Source organism: Nerophis ophidion, linkage group LG21 (assembly GCF_033978795.1).
Source record: "Nerophis ophidion isolate RoL-2023_Sa linkage group LG21, RoL_Noph_v1.0, whole genome shotgun sequence".
Lineage (NCBI taxonomy): Eukaryota > Metazoa > Chordata > Actinopteri > Syngnathiformes > Syngnathidae > Nerophis > Nerophis ophidion.
The window spans coordinates 25,741,035-25,757,964 of NC_084631.1; the positions used below are offsets into that span (position 1 = coordinate 25,741,035).

General features: G+C 39.0%; 2 protein-coding genes and 1 long non-coding RNA gene across 4 annotated transcripts in view; 1 reads left to right on the forward strand and 2 right to left on the reverse strand.

The window, feature by feature from the left end:
* syngap1b (synaptic Ras GTPase activating protein 1b) overlaps positions 1 to 4,421 on the reverse strand; it is a 390,106-nt gene extending 385,685 nt beyond the window's left edge. The window contains exon 1 of the mRNA XM_061882342.1: positions 4,159 to 4,421. Coding sequence (XP_061738326.1) covers positions 4,159 to 4,180 — 22 coding nt within the window. The 5' untranslated portion in view covers positions 4,181 to 4,421. The remainder of the gene's footprint in view (positions 1 to 4,158) is intronic.
* A 96-nt stretch (positions 4,422 to 4,517) lies between these two features.
* On the forward strand, positions 4,518 to 13,322 carry LOC133539954 (uncharacterized). The gene is made up of 3 exons (XR_009803514.1): positions 4,518 to 4,596; positions 4,778 to 4,939; positions 13,225 to 13,322. It is a non-coding gene; the product is annotated as an uncharacterized LOC133539954 (long non-coding RNA).
* The window catches only part of phf1 (PHD finger protein 1), a 70,381-nt gene continuing 62,815 nt past the window's right edge, over positions 9,365 to 16,930 (reverse strand). For both annotated transcript variants that reach the window (XM_061882354.1, XM_061882355.1), the window contains exon 14: positions 9,365 to 16,864. In XM_061882354.1, the coding sequence (XP_061738338.1) occupies positions 16,525 to 16,864 (340 nt within the window). In that variant the 3' untranslated portion in view covers positions 9,365 to 16,524. The remainder of the gene's footprint in view (positions 16,865 to 16,930) is intronic.

The following is a 16,930-nucleotide window of genomic DNA, read 5'->3' on the forward strand; positions in this document are numbered from 1 at the left end:
CTTTCGCATCTTTGGGCCAGTGGTGCAACTTGAATCCCTCCCTGTTAGTGTGGTTACACCATCCGACAACACACCGACGAGGCATGATGTCTCCAAGGTTCCAGAAAATGGTCAAAAAAACGGAAAATAATAGAGCTGAGAACCGGTGTTTGTAATGGCGGCTTTATTACCTAGGTGACGTCACGTTCTGACGTCATCGCTCCGAGAGCGATAAATAGAAAGGCGTTTAATTCGCCAAAATTCACCCATTTCAAGTTCGGAATTTGGTTAAAAAAATATATGGTCTTTTTTCTGCAACATCAAGGTATATGTTGACGCTTACATAGGTCTGGTGATAATGTTCCCCTTTAACAGGACAACTAACTGAACACAGTGAGCCATCTTTTTACTCATTCACAATCTTTGTCTCGGTGGGCGGAGTGAGGGGGCACCAGTATTACACAAACCGGAAGCAGAGACAGAGAGCCTTCCGAATCGCCAGTGAGAAGTCCCACCAAAGTAACACAAATTAAGTGCAAAAAATATGACTACTAATTCAAGGCTCAATTCGAAGTCTCGCTCCTCCCACTGCCCTCTTCTTCTTGACCCTCCCACTTGGCTCGAGCTTCAAGTGCCACCAAATTCAGCCCTATGGATATGGACGTCACTCGGGTCTCGCTGACGTAAGGCACGCAATGTTCAGCTTTGCCTGTGCTTTTATTTTGACGACCGCTTGGATGACAACGTTTTGGGGACATCAGCTTGCGGTGTGTGCAATGTGTTTTATTGTGTATTTGTGTTTGAGGGCTGATATTTATTTGCAGGAGCAAAAGTTTGAAGTCCGCCTTAAGACCACAAAAAATCATTAAAGGGGAACATTATCACCAGACCTATGTAAGCGTCAGCTAATCGATGCTAACATGTTATGCTAATCGATGCTAACATGCTATGCTAATCGACGCTAACATGCTATTTACCGGCGGTGCTAAAGCAGACATGGCACAGAGATGTATCGATAACCTGCAGATGCATTTGTAACGATAAAGTCACAGAAATCACAAAGTTGAGTTTTGTTGATGTTGACTGCCAGTTAATCGATGCAAACATGCTACGCTAGTCGATGCTAACATGCTATTTACCGGCGGTGCTAAAGCAGACATGGCACAGAGATGTATGGATAACCTGCAGATGCATTTGCAACTATATTACGTTTCCTTCCACCCACATTTAATGCGAAACAAACACTTACCAATCGACGGATTTAAGTTGCTCCAGTGTCACAAGATGCGAAAGTCCTGATCGTTTGGTCCGCACATTTTACCGGCGATGCTAACGCAGCTATTCGGCCATGCTATGGCTATGAATAGCGTCAATAGCTATTCGCTCAATACCTTCAGTTTCTTCTTAAATACTTTCATACTCCAACCATCCGTTTCAATACATGCATAATCTGTTGAATCGCTTAAGCCGCTGAAATCGGAGTCTGAATCCGACCTAATGTCACTATATCTTGCTGTGGTATTCGCCGTTGTTTGTTTACATTGGCAGCACTGTATAACGTCACAGGGAAATGGATAGTGGCATTGCACATAGCGAAAATCAAGCACTTTAAAGCTTTTTTTAGGGATATTCGGAGACCGGTAAAATTTTGAAAAAAACTTCAAAAAATACAACATGCCACTGGGAACTGATTTTTATTGTTTTTAACCCTTTTGAAATTGTGATAATGTTCCCCTTTAATTAAGCTGTATTACTTAAATTTAAAGGCCTACTGAAACCCACTACTACCGACCACGCAGTCTGATAGTTTATATATCAATGATGAAATATTAACATTGCAACACATGCCAATACGGCCGGTTTAGTTTACTAAATTACAATTTTAAATTTCCCGCGGAGTTTCCTGTTGAAAACGTATGATGACGCGTGTTTGTGACGTTATTGGTTGGAGAAGACATATTAGCCCAGCACCACTTACGGCTAAAAGTCGTCTCTTTTCATCGCATAATTACACAGTATTCTGGACATCTGTGTTGCTAAAGCTTTTGCAATTTGTTCAATTAATAATGGAGAAGTCAAAGTAGAAAGATGGAGATGGGAAGCTTTTAGCCTTTAGCCACACAAACACACGGTGTTTCCTTGTTTAAAATTACCGGAGGTGAAGCTTTACTATGGATCAGAGCGGTCAAGCGAACATGGATCCCCTGGGATCTGAGCCGAGGATGTCGTGGCTTGTGCAGCCCTTTGAGACACTCGTGATTAATAGCTATATGAATATACTTTGCTTGATTGATTGCAAGTCAATGATTAATTGCATATTGTTCCAATATGTGGCACCTTGAGACAAGAATGTGTTGATTGACAGTCTCAAAGTAACACGTCTTCCCTCGCTCCCTATGTCTGCAGTTTTTATGTATAAGAAATACAAAATCGGATAGAAAAATGGCAATTACCGTATTTCCTTGAATTGCCGCCGGGCATATAGTATGCGTCTGCCTTGAATCAAACTCGCTTCGCAAAATAATTAGCGCATGCTTAGTATTACCGCCGGGTAAAACTCGTGACGTCACGAGTGACACTTCCCCTGACATCATTTTCAAAATGGAGGAGGCTGATTTCAATACCGGTAATTTGAAATCGCATAAAGGGAAGAAGATTAAGAGCTATTCAGTAGGGTTTAAGGTCCAAGTTATTGATTAAACCGGTCTGCTAAAAAGAATAGTAAGCAGCTATGTTTTATTAATAAACCTGTGGAGAGGGAGAGCCGACAGACAGGCACAAGATGGCGGCGAGGAGACGGTGAGCGAGCGGAGAGGAGGAGCGGAAGAGCGACCTGGACTGAGGTTTTATTGAAAAATAAACAAATCCCAACTGCTCAAGTCATGTCCTTCCTTGGTGGTCCTGGGAACCCGCAAGACGACTGCTTGAGACCGTCACAATACCGTAGCTGCGTCCGTCAAATACGAGTCATTAAATGACTCCCGCCTCTTCTTGCGACTACTCGGCTGCAGAAGAAGTGAAATGAATAAGGTGATATGTGCTGGAGGAGGTAATAAAGGAAGATCTCCATTGAGACAGAGAGACTTTTAAAACTGAAGAAAGATAAGGAAGACTTCTATAAACAAGTTTTTGATGCTTTTGATCAGAAAGACCTGGCATGGACTATATTTATAAGTAAAGGTAACACCATAATAGCGTTTTTTTTTTAATTAAATGTGCTTTTCATGATGGTATCCTTACATCACACTTAAATTTTTACTGCATGCCTTTGGTAAGTATAAAGGCAGACAGCGAAAACGAAATTGAAGAAGAAACTGAAGCTATTGAGCAAATAGCTATTGACGCTATTCAGCCATGTTTGCCTTAGCATCGCCGGTAAAATGTGCAGACCAACGATTGGAAGTTTCACATCTTGGGACACTAGATCAAATTAAATCTGTCGATTGGTAAGTGTTTGTTTGGCATTAAATGTGGGTGGATGGAAAGAGGTTTTAAAATAATTAGCGCATGCTTACTTTTACCGCATGCCTTTGGTAAGCGCAGGAGTGAGAAGAGGTTTTAAATTAATTAGCGCCCCGGCGGCAATTCAAGGACATACGGTGGGTTGTGTCTCAGAATCCTGCAGTCCTACACACACGCGGGCGGAAGTCCGCCAGCTTCCGGACTCTGCTTTAGGATGCGTGAGGGCCCGCGGGTGCGTCTCCACGGCGACAACATCCACGCACGCAGGACACACGCGGCCCACCTCCGCTCTATCGCTACTACTCATTCAATCACGACACGCGTCGGGGTCCTCCAAACTTTTGCCTCGCCGCGGGAGGCGATGGGGTCCTCAATTGGGCGCCCGACTCACACGCCAGCAAGTGTGCTGGCAATGTGGGCCAAAAAGTTCCAGCATACATCATAAACCTATGAAATAATAAATGCACACATAGAAGGGAATTAATTGCATTAAAATGCTGAATTCTGGGAAAAAAATTTTGGCGCCAACAGCACACTTTTATGCAATGCTGGAATTGCCGCATGGAGGTTTTTTTTTTTTTTTTTCCTTGCTTCATTCTGGAAAGACTGCACCTGTCTGCTTGTTGTGACTGTAATGTCAGGGAGACAGAACACAGAGTAGCAACAATGGCGATGATGACAACATAGATGAATACACATGTGTTCAAAAAGCCTTACCTTGAATGGGAACATATGACATGTTCCAACGGCATTCAACGGAGAGGCAAGAGGGTCTCGGTGGTTCTCTCGGTGCCTAGAAGTAACCAGGGAAATTAAATCATAAAAATAAAAAAAATAAAAATACGTGGAGTACTCCTTCGGGAGTCAATGATGAAGATGCCATTAGTCCGACGTTATACAAAAATGACGGCACCATATTCCACCAGCGCTCTCCTAAAGCGTGCGGGCTCCCGGTGCAATAAAAAATAGGATGCAGAAATGTGAATGTGCGTGCGTGCGTGCGCGCGACAGTGAGCGGGAACAGCGGGTGAGCGAGAGAGAAAGTGGGCGGAGCAAAGCACGGACGCGCGCAATTTTAAAGTCAATGTAAGCGGGCGCTGTCGTCGTCCAATTCCAAAGTCATTCGACCACCAAAGAGACATGATGCTCAACGTGGTGAGTGTTTTATAACGTGCTTTAAAAAAAAAAAAAAAAAGGAACTTACGCTCACAAAAAGCGAGGTTGTCGAGAGAGATTGAAACGAAGCTCATTGACACTTCCGGTTGGTGGTGTCGATACAAACAGTGAGATTAGTTGATGTTAGCAACCGCGCTGATATACTTTTTTTCTGATACAGGTGTTTAGAATACAACGTTTTTCAGAAAAAAAAGATGAAAAAGTCGCCACCTTTGCTGCGTTTCGACACCGGAAGTCCACCAGGTGGATGAAGTGAAGGAGCCAAAATGGCGTCGCGTACACTGATGCCTTCAGGGAACATGGGAGCATTGACTTTCAAAAGGTATAACTGATATTAAGTATGATTTTTTTTTTTTATGTCTTAGTACACCCTTTTCCGGGCGAGAACCATGGACTCGGACTTGGAGGTGCTGATTCTCATTCCGGTCGCTTCACACTCGGCTGCGAACCGATCCAGCCAGAGCTGAAGATCCCGGTCAGATGAAGCCATCTCCGGGTTGGGGAGGAGACACTGCCCCAAGTGGAGGAGTTCAAGTACCTAGGAGTCTTGTTCACGAGTGAGGGAAGAGTGGATCGTGAGATCGACAGGCGGATCGGTGCGGCGTATTCAGTAATGCGGACTTTGTACCGATCCGTTGTGGTGAAGAAGGAGCTGAGCCGGAAGGCAAAGCTCTCAATTTACCGGTCGATCTACGTTCCCATCCTCACGTATGGTCATGAGCTTTGGGTCATGACCGAAAGGATAAGATCACGGGTACAAGCGGCCGAAATGAGTTTCCTCCGCCGTGTAGCGGGGCTCTCCCTTAGAGATAGGGTGAGAAGCTCTGCCATCCGGGAGGAACTCAAAGTAAAGCCGCTGCTCCTTCACATCGAGAGGAGCCAGATGAGGTGGTTCGGGCATCTGGTCAGGATGCCACCCGAACGCCTCCCTAGGGAGGTGTTTAGGGCACGTCCAACCGGTAGGAGGCTACGGGGAAGACCCAGGACACGTTGGGAAGACTATGTCTCCCGGCTGGCCTGGGAACGCCTCAGGATCCCCCGGGAAGAGCTAGACGAAGTGGCTGGGGAGAGGGAAGTCTGGGTTTCCCTACTTAGGCTGTTGCCCCCGCGACCCGACCTCGGATAAGCGGAAGATGATGGATGGATGGATGGATGGATGGATGTCTTAGTACAGTGGTTCTCTACTTTTTTTCCAGTGATGTACCCCCTGTGAACATTTTTTTAATTCAAGTACCCCCTAATTACAGCAAAGCATTTTTGGTAGAAAAAAAGAGATAAAGAAGTAAAATATAGCACTATGTCACCAGTTTCGGATTTATTAAATTGTATGACAGTGCAAAATATTGCTCATTTGTAGTGGTCTTTCTTGAACTATTTGGAAAAAAGATATACAAATAACTAAAAACATGTTGAAAAATAAACAAGTGATTCAAGTATAAATAAATATCTCTACAGATACAAGTAATCATCAACTTAAAGTGCCCTCTTTGGGGATTGTAATAGAGATCCATCTGGATTCATGAACTTAAAGGCCTACTGAAACCCACTACTACCGACCACGCAGGTTGATAGTTTATATATCAATGATGAAATATTAACATTGCAACACATGCCAATACGGCCTTTTTAGTTTACTAAATTGCATTTTTAAATTTCCCGGGAGTTTCTTGTTGAAAACTTCGCGGAATGATGACGTGTACGCGTGACGTCACTGACTGTAAGGAAATATGAGCGCTGCGCACACACAGAGCTAAAAGTCGTCTGCTTTAACCGTATAATTACACAGTATTTTGGACATCTGTGTTGCTGAATATTTTGCAATTTCGTTTAATTAATAATGGAGAAGTCAAAGTAGAAAGTTGTAGGTGGGAAGCTTTAGCCACACAAACACAAGGTGATTCCTTGTTTCAAATTCTCGGAGGTGAAACTTTACTGTGGATAAGAGCGGTCAAGCGAACATGGATCCCGACCAAATGTCAACCAGCAGTTTTCGGTGAGAAAATCGTGGTAAAAAGTCGCCACTTGCCGGAGATCAGCTGAGCTTGTGCCGTCCATACAGCTGCCGTCGACTTCCATCAGACACTGGCCTCAAGACACCCGTGGACACACTATCAGGTACTATTAAACTCACTTAAATACAAGCAACACAATAGAAAGATAAGGGATTTCCCAGAATTATCCTAGTAAATGTGTCTAAAAACATCTGAATCCGTCCCAATGCAATTGCGTTTTTTTTTTTTAAACTTGATTTGAAAAAAAAAAATTCTAGTCCGTCGCTATCAATATCCTCAAACACGAATCTTTCATCCTCGCTCAAATTAATGGGGAAATTGTCGTTTTCTCGGTCCGAATAGCTCTTTTTGTTGGAGGCTCCCATTATAAACAATGTGAGGATGTGAGGAGCCATCAATGGGTGACGTCATCGTCGGCTACTTCCGGTAAAGGCAAGGCTTTACTCTTAGCGAACAAAAGTTGCGAACTTTATCGTGGATGTTCTCCACTAAATCCTTTCAGCAAAAATATGGCAATATCGCGAGATGATCAAGTATGACACATAGAATGGACCTGCTATCCCCGTTTAAACAAGAAAATCTCATTTCAGTAGGCCTTTAATTCTAAACATTTCTTCGCAAAAAAAGAAATCTTTAACATCAATATTTATGGAACATGTCCACAAAGAATGTAGCTGTCAACACTTGAATATTGCATTGTTGCATTTCTTTTCACGGTTTATGAACTTACATTCATATTTTGTTGAAGTATTATTCAATAAATATATTTATAAAGGATTTTTGAATTGTTGCTATTTTTAGAATATGTTTAAAAAATCTCCCGTACCCCTTGGCATACATTCAAGTACCCCCATGGGTACACGTACCCCCATTTGAGAACCACTGTCTAAGTATATAACTTAGCATTGTAAGAGTCATAATATCATTATTGATTATTTTTTGACTATTTTGTTGGAGCTATGTCAAGTTCTGAACGAACACTGTTTATTGTTTCGAGGGACGTGAATGCAGCACAAGCTTTGGTATAAACATTGAAGTTTGGTCGCCACTCTGTGGTCAAAAGTAGCAGCACATTTCTCATCTTGCTAAGTCAGGGGTGTCCAAACTTTTTCCACAGAGGGCCGCACACGGAAAAATTTAAGCATGCGGGGGCTATTTTGATATTTTTCATTTTCAAACCATAACAAAATATATGGATTTTTTTTTTATCCTTAGGGCTCTTGGGGAGCATAGAGGGTCTCAGTCACTAAAATGTTAAAAATAAGTCAAAGTATTATTATTTTTATTTATTTAATGCTTACAGTAAATCTCTATATCAACTCGAGTTTGATATAAAGTAAAACAAATAAGGTTTTATGCATTTTCTGTCAAAGACAACTTTTTTTTTATAGTAAAACTGAAATATGCAGTATTTAGATGGATAGATAGATAGATAGATAGTACTTTATTGATTCCTTCAGGAGAGTTCCTTTATTTAGCAATTAAAGCCCTCAAAGATCAATAATGCAGGACACCATTGATTTTAATTATTTAATAGTTTTGAGTAATCACAGTGAAAAGTTAAATAAAATCCTACTAAATATATGTGAGATCCGAAAGGTTCCAAACTCATAAAGTGATACATTTTTATTATTATTATTTTTTTTACTTTTTACGCTTAAATTTCAAGATCAACTTCCGATATATCTGTCGATTTTAAGTTTGAACTATTATTTTGTTTGTTTTATGCTCTTATGTCAAAACATTCATGTTTTTATATGGCAACCACACAACATATGCAATATTTTTTCCACATAAAACATTTTAAAGCAGGGGTCACCCGTAGGGACCAGATGAGTAGCCCGCTGGCCTGTTCTAAACATAGCTCAAATAGCAGCACTTACCAGTGAGCTGACTCTATTTTTTAAATTTTATTTATTTACTAGCAAGCTGGTCTCGCTTTGCTCGACATTTTTAATTCTAAGAGAGACACAACTCAAATAGAATTTGAAAATCCAAGAAAATATTTTAAAGACTTGGTCTTCATTTGTTTAAATAAATACATTTATTTTTTTACTTTACCTCTTATAACTTTCAGAAAGACAATTTTAGAGAAAAAATACAACCTTAAAAATGATTATAGGATTTTTAAACACATATACATTTTTACCTTTTAAATTCCTTCCTCTTCTTTCCTGACAATTTAAATCAATGTTCAAGTAAATACATTTTTTTTATTGTAAAGAATAATAAATACATTTTTATTTAATTCTTCATTTTAGCTTCTGTTTTTTCGACAAAGAATATTTGTGAAATATTTCTTCAAACCTATTATGATTGAAATTCAAAAAAAATATTCTGGCAAGTCTAGAAAACCTTTAGAAAAAAAGGTAAATCTTATTTCAAAGTCTTTTGAATTTCTTTTAACATTTTTGTTCTGGAAAATCTAGAAGAAATAATGATTTGTCTTTGTTAGAAATATAGCTTGGTCTAATTTGTTATATATTCTAACAAAATGCAGATTGGATTTTAACTTATTTAAAACATGTCTTCAAAATTTTAAAATTAAACTTAATCAGGAAAAATTACTAATTATGTTCCATAAATTATTCTTTTAATATTTAAAAAAAGATTAGAATTAGATAGTTTTTCTCTTCTTTTTTTCGGTTGAATTTTGAATTTTAAAAAGTCGAAATTGAAGATAAACTATGTTTCAAAATTTAATTTTCATTTTTTTCCTCTTTTAAACCGTTCAATTAAGTGTTTTTTTCGTCATTTATTCTCTACAAAAAACATTCCGTAATGAAATAAAAATGTACAACGGAATGACAGACAAAAATACCCATTTTTTTTTATATATATACCGGTAGTTAGATTTATTTATTAAAGGTAAATTGAGCAAATTGTCTATTTCTGGCGATTTATTTAAGTGCGTATCAAACTGGTAGCCATTCGCATTAATTAGTGCCCAATAAGTAGCTCTTGGTTTCAAAAAGAGTGGTGACCCCTGATTTGAAGTGATCATTTTTAAGTAATAATTCATTATAACATAGATTTTTTTGTCCTTTTTTTTTTTTGAGCAATGGAAAAAAAATAAAAATAAAGACAAAAGGGAAAAAAATGCCTGCATGGCAGCTTTGTGTCAACATTGCCACTTATTCCTCATTAGATTTCACCTCATTCCACTTTATTTAAATGTTTTTTTTAATATTTGCAATACTATCAAATTTGCAATTTTTGCAGAATGTGTGGCGATCCGGTAAACGATTAGCTGCGGGCCGCAAATGGCCCCCGGCCCACACTTTGGACACCCCTTGTGCTAAATGTTTCGTTGAGGATGCAAAGAATCAGGCACCTAAAAACAGGAAAGGCATATGAATTAAATTTATAGGGTATATGAATTAGAATTAGGCAACTAGAAACGTAAAAAGCCACAAAGTAGACTTATAAATAATGGAAATATTGTAAACATAAAACAATACAAATAAACCACATGGCTGAAGAAGTAAGGCCATCCCATCCATTTTCTCCCGCTTATTCCCTTTGAGGTTGGCAAGATATACAATATCATGTTAGACATCCACATATGCGGTCCTCTCCAAGGTTTCTCATAGTCATTGTCACTGTCACCGACGTCCCATTGGGGTGAGTTTTCCTTGCCCTTATGTGGGCTCTACCTAGGATGTCGTTGTGGTTTGTGCAGCCCTTTGAGACACTGGTGATTTAGGGCTATATAAATAAACATAGATTGATTGATTTGTATATGATAATCAATTTGAATACTTATTGTAGCATCCTCCCCACAGTATAAGCACTGTCTTTCCTATTGGCAGCTGTTGTAGATGTGCTGCCAAAAATATATACAGTAGTTAATATCTTTGAAAAGAGATGCTACTTTAGCAACAATTTCATCAGTTTGCTCTCTTACATGTTGTTTTTAGTTCATTACTGGGGAAACTTGCTTACTTTATTCTACGTTGGACTTATACTGTACTGTAAGTGGCTCTTATACTTCTCATAGATTTTTTTGTATGCAAGCAATCACTTTTGGGCCTGCCTTTGCCCTATTTTGATCAATCTGATAGTATTTTCTGGATTGCAATATTTCTAGCTGTGAATTGTCTTCAAAAATTCCCCAACCAACCAAAGTATTTAATAAAAGTACACATTAATGTACCAAACTACTTAATGGTGAAACATTTATCATTTTGGTTACATATGTCAGTGGTGTCAGCTCTTAGAACACAAATATAAAAGTTTTTATTTATTTATTTTTAATCCAAAAATACACCAAAAATGAATTACTGATAAAAATGTGATTTAAAGAAAAAAACATTACTGGTGTCTTTCTGTCCTCCTACTTTGATGTTTGACAAAATCTGGTGTATTTCCAGCGAGACCACAACCTAAAACCAGCACTTGACGGGTACAAACATACCATAAAAAAGACACAAAATACATTCATCACCATATCCCTTCCTATTAGGCTACAAATTCACCTCAGAGGACGTACAATAATGTAACGTCATCAATATCCTGCTTTGCGATTTAAAATTATTTAATTTCCCCCTTGTTAATGAAACGCCAGTAATGAAGCAACAACAAAAAAAACAGAGTGCTGAAATAAACGTTTTGTATAAATATAAACTCTGTCTGGTTACTTTGCTAAAAAATTTCTATAGTATATATAAAAAAAAAACACTCTTCTTTTTCTAATATGACAACACAAGAAACACTAGGCAATCGTTGAGAACATTAGGCAGCACGTTTACCTAAAAAAAGGGTTTAATTCTATAATGTCGGCATGTTTTTTAATCATAAACCAAGGGTGTCCAAACTTTACAGAAAAACTAAAGGCTGTGGAGGGTTGCCATTTTGATACATTTAGAGCACTTAAGATGTAAAAAACATTCCAATTACAGGTCAATATACAGTATGCTACACCACCTGAACAAAACATTCACATCTTTGCTTTGTGTTATAGGTGAATAAGATGAATGTAATATTTAATAATTAGATGTGGGAATCTTTGGGCAGCTCACGATTCCATTACAATTCAGGGGCTATGATTTGATTATAAAACTTTGATTAGTGTATATAATATTGTTAATATAACGCATATTACAAAGTCTAAATGATTATTGTTTGATTATTTAATTATTCATATTAATAATATGTCTAAAAGGCTCCTCCTTTTGGCTACTGACCTATGCAGTATTTGCCAGTTTTTGGATTCTGTGTGCACAGCATAGATGTACAGTATATATGGAAGACTGGGTACATGCAGCCCGCTAAGTGTAAAAGGAAATAAAATTCCCTTCTTGGCGAGCAGAGCAGAGATTCTTGATTCAATTATCATGCCTTTTAAAACCACAGAATGTTCAGACACCTCAGCCCAAATCGCCAGAAACTTGCGGCTAAAAGACGTGTGTCGTCTATCTACTCGTTCGTGTCGATGACTGACTCTGTTGCCGTTTACTGTATGGTTATTATTGTCTCTCATAAATGTATTTATCTACTTGCTAATTTAGTCTCCTAAGCTGCTTACTTTCTGCTGTAACGTGGTTCCTGTACCCTTCTGTTGAATGTTTATTCTTTTTTTTGTTTTACTGCTTGACATTTAAGCTAGCTTAGAGCCACAGCACGCATAGTGTGTCCTCCTCTCGTCCTTCCTCCATGTATGTCCCCGCTAACACGTTACGTGAAAAGAATGTTAGCTAATAGTTCCCGCATGGTAAGTTGGAACCAACTCTACAACTAACGTTTAGAGAACATTAGCATTAGTACCGCATTTTAGAAACAGCCTTATCACTTTATCTACCATATGTAAAGAATCATTATTTGGACATTTGTCGATGGATTCATGAACCGCGCGCCCTCTAGTTGTGATTATTTTTCCCACCTCTCCTAATGATACATCTCAATAAAGAACTCATTGTATTTTTAGACCATGCCAAAGACCATTTAAAAAAAAAAAAAAAAAAAAAAAAAAGAGCCGCCATCTGGAAGTGGCCCCTCTGCTGCACTATGCACCCTGTCATAAAACCTCCGAATGGGCGGTTTTGTTAAGTGTTTTTGGCATTAGAGGGCGTCGTAGCCACAGAAAACTGTTGCGTTAAAGGCCTACTGAAACCCACTACTACCGACCACGCAGTCTGATAGTTTATATATCAATGATGAAATATTAACATTGCAACACATGCCAATACGGCCTTTTTAGTTTACTAAATTGCAATTTTAAATTTCCCGGGAGTTTCTTCTTGAAAACGTCGTGTAATGATGACGTGTACGCGTGACGTCGCGGGCTTTTAGGAAATATGAGCGCTGCGTACACACACAGCTATAAGTCGTCTGCTTTAACGGCATAATTACACAGTATTTTGGAGATCTGTGTTGCTGAATCTTTTGAAATGTTTTCAATTGATATTAGAGAAGTCAAAGTAGAAAGATGGAGTTGGGAAGCTTTAGCCTTTAGCCACACAAACACACGGTGATTCCTTGTTTAAAATTCCCGGTGGTGAAACTTTACTATGGATCACAGCGAACATGGATCCCGACCGAATGTCAACCAGCAGGTTTCCGTGAGAAAATTGTGGTAAAAAGTCGCTTCTTACAGGAGATCAGCTGAGCTTGTGCCGCCCATGAAGCTGACGTCGACTTCCCTGAGACACTGCGCGTCAACACACCCGTGGACACACACCTCCAACTATCAGGTACTGTTAAACTCACTAAAAAACTAACAACACAATAGAAAGGTAAGGGTTTTCCCAGATTTATCCTAGTAAATGTGTCTAAAAACTTCTGTATCCGTCCCAATGCAATCACGTTTCATTTTTAAACTTGTTTTTTTTTCTTCTAGTCCGTCGCTATCAATATCCTCAAACACAAATCTTTCATCCTCGCTCAAAATAATGGGGAAATTGAGGAGCCATCAACATGTGACGTCGTAGTCTGCGACTTCCGGTAAACGCAGGGCTTTTCTGTTAGCTCCAAAAGTTGCAGACTTTATCGTGGATGTTCTCTACTAAATCCTTTCAGCAATGATATGGCAATATCGCAAAATGATCAAGTCTGACATATAGAATGGACCTGCTATCCCCGTTTAAATAAGAAAATCTCATTTCAGTAGGCCTTTAAATTTGAACCATGGACCCTCTGATAGCAGAATGAACAAGGACCATCAGCGTGGTCCACCCCATTACTGTAAATTTTATTGCTAACCTCCCTTCCAATGTAAAACAGGACAATATTCCCAAAACTTACTTACAATACATACTTTCTCTCAGACTGAAATATGTGTACATTTTTGTTGCTAAACTGGAATGTGTAGTTTTATTAGATATCGGTGCTGCTTTCTGATTGGTCGACTGTCTAATTTAATGAGCAACTGATAAGAAAAAACATTAAAGTAAATGTATTTCAGCAACAGATGAATATATATATATATATGATGTGGCTGTTCTTTACTTGTTGTCTAAAGTAATACTTGTAAGTACATTAGACTGAATGTAAAATGATTTGTGACAAAATCTATCAAATATTATTTAAAGTCATCTGAAATGGACGTTTATCCAGCTGACTTGTCATGAATTGAAATAAATCTTTCAAAAGATTGCTGCTTTCAATCAGCCCAACCCCCGTTTTATTAATATTTCTTCAATTACTAATTTTGTTCATTTATGACCACCACTACTCACAATCGTTTATAAAAGATAATACATATAAGCAGTTTAAATAGTCACAATACAGTGACTCAATAGTGCCCCCTGAGGTCCTTTACTGGTATTGCCAGACTCAAGGGCTATTAAAGCGCAATGATGCTGTGCTTCCAGGACAGTTTAAGGTGGTACAGTTAAGGGCTGCACGGTTTTGAAAAACAACCTAATTGCCATTTTTGTCTTGGAAATTGCGATGTGTTGTGCGATGTTTATATTTTATACATGTAAATGCATAAAAGTGTGAAAATAAGAAGTGAAGGAAGACTTTCAGTCAATATATTTTTGTATCAAGGTGCCACACATTAGAACATTGCGCAGTAATTGACTCCCAAAAATATTTGGCTTCATGAAAAAAGACGCAGAGCTTTTGTTTACATCAGCGGTTCTTAACCTTTTTCACATCAGGGCCCAACTTTTCCACTATAGAAGGGGCCCAGGGCCTCACTTAAATATTTACACTGAACTAGTAATTTTACTCTTGAGTTTGATAATGCTCAATAATCTTACAGTTTATAACCTTGTGTATTGATATGACAGCATGTGTTAATCACAAAGATTATAATCAAGGCTTCGGTCAGGCTGATTACAAAAATAAATATACTGTAATAGAAGGGTTTCAAAAAAACTGACGAAAAATTAATACAACTACACAGTTTAAAAAATAAACAATGTTTAACTAAATAATAAACATTAATGATATGTTCCTAAATGAACTGTCAATACAATTTAGGTGCAAATTAAAATACAGCTTCACCACTTTAGTCATATTTTTTCCGCTTAAGAAATGTACTTTTTGACCTTAGTGCCAGACTTCTTCTGTTTGTTTGAGGTTGCCATTACTGCTACAAGTGGTGGAAAAGTTACAACTGATTACCACTGCGGCCCGTACAGACCACAGCTAAGAAGCACATATTTTTTTGTCGGCCATCTAGAGGGCCCTATGGTCAAGAAACATTGCCTTTCAAAACTGTACTGTGTCTATGATCCATCCATCCATTTTCTACCGCTTATCCCTTTCGGGGTCACGGCGGTCGCTGGAGCCTATCTCAACTGCATTCGGGGGGTAGGCGGGTTACACCCTGGACAAGTCGCCACCTCATCGCAGGGCCAACACAAATAGACAGACAACATTCACACTCATTTTTACACTAGGGACCATTTAGTGTTGCCAATCAACCTATCTGTAATGTAATCATAATATATAATAATAATGCAGATAAACATTATAAGTATAAAAACTTGAATTTTTAAATACTGTAGAATTGTTTATCATTGTACTCTAATTGGAAGGTAAATTACTTTATCCTAAATAAATAAAAACAAAAATAAAGTGGATTCTCATTTCTGCAAGCAAAAATTTAACTTGACTAAATATTGGACATTTTAAAGTGCTTTTTTTTCCCAGTTTGAAAAACTAAGTTGGATGTTGTCTTCTTTTTTTGTTTTCATCACGGCGTTCTTTCACATTTATTTATTGCCCATCCAGTTTGAAATATAAATATTATCACGACAGAACATTTGGTTTTGTTATCATGTTTTTTTCTTGTAACTTTTGTTACAATGTGTAACATCTCAGTAGTGAGTCGTGGGGCTCTTCGTCTGTGCTTCCTGTGTAAAGCTGGCGGTCTTGCGCTCTGCACATCGAGACAAAGATTGTGTATGAGTGAAAAGAGGGCTTACTGTGTTCAGCCTGTTGAATAAACGTGCTAAGGTGCTGAGAGTGATGCACAGAGGGAGACATCTTTCTACCTGTTTCTATCCATGAAAAAAAGTGAGGCTCAACAATTCTGATTGGTGAACATGTCAGTCACTCCAATGCCGGTGACGGAGGACAAAAAAAACCTTTGCATCTTGCAGTTATGTAATCGCACTAGTCAAAATCTCTATGTTGAATAATCGTGCAGCCCTAGTCCAGTTCTCCACTAGTAACCAACTGGTGGTTTAAATGCATCTTCTCATTTCAAAACATGGCAGATGCAAAGGCATATTCGAAAGTCAACAGTACAAATATCAGAGAAACAACAGCAAGAGGAATATTTACTGAGGAGTCGTGAGGCTATAAGAATGTGGGTTTGAGATGAGACTAAAGGAGCAACCTGGATTTGCAACTCGTGTTTTTTTTTCTTGGTTTTCTCAATGTGTTTGTTTCTCAAACATTGGCGCCACTCTAATACTACAAAACAGTCAGCGAGTCTTCTTCACGCTCTGCACAAGCTCACGTTGTCCCACTCCACAAGATACTGCACCTTCCCGTCCGGTGTCACCCGTCTTGCCAAGATCCTCACCGCCTCCCCTCCGCCCCAGCTCCGGGCCATTGACCCACTGTCACCCACGCTGACCCCAGTCCCGCCTCCTCCGGTGACGCCGCCTCCGCCCGCAGGTGCCTGGTAAGGGGGCAGGTCCCGAAGGTAGATGGGCTCCAGCTGCTTGTGTCCCGGCTGGTGCTGGTGGCTGTGATGGTGCTGGTGGTGGAGACCATCATCGGAGTTGAGGGGGTACAGGAAGCAGGGGGGAGGTAATCTGCAGGTGTCCTCCATGCTAGGAAAAGAAAAGGGAGTTAAAAACTGGACAGAAAAAAACTTTTTACCAGGCAGTACTTTACAC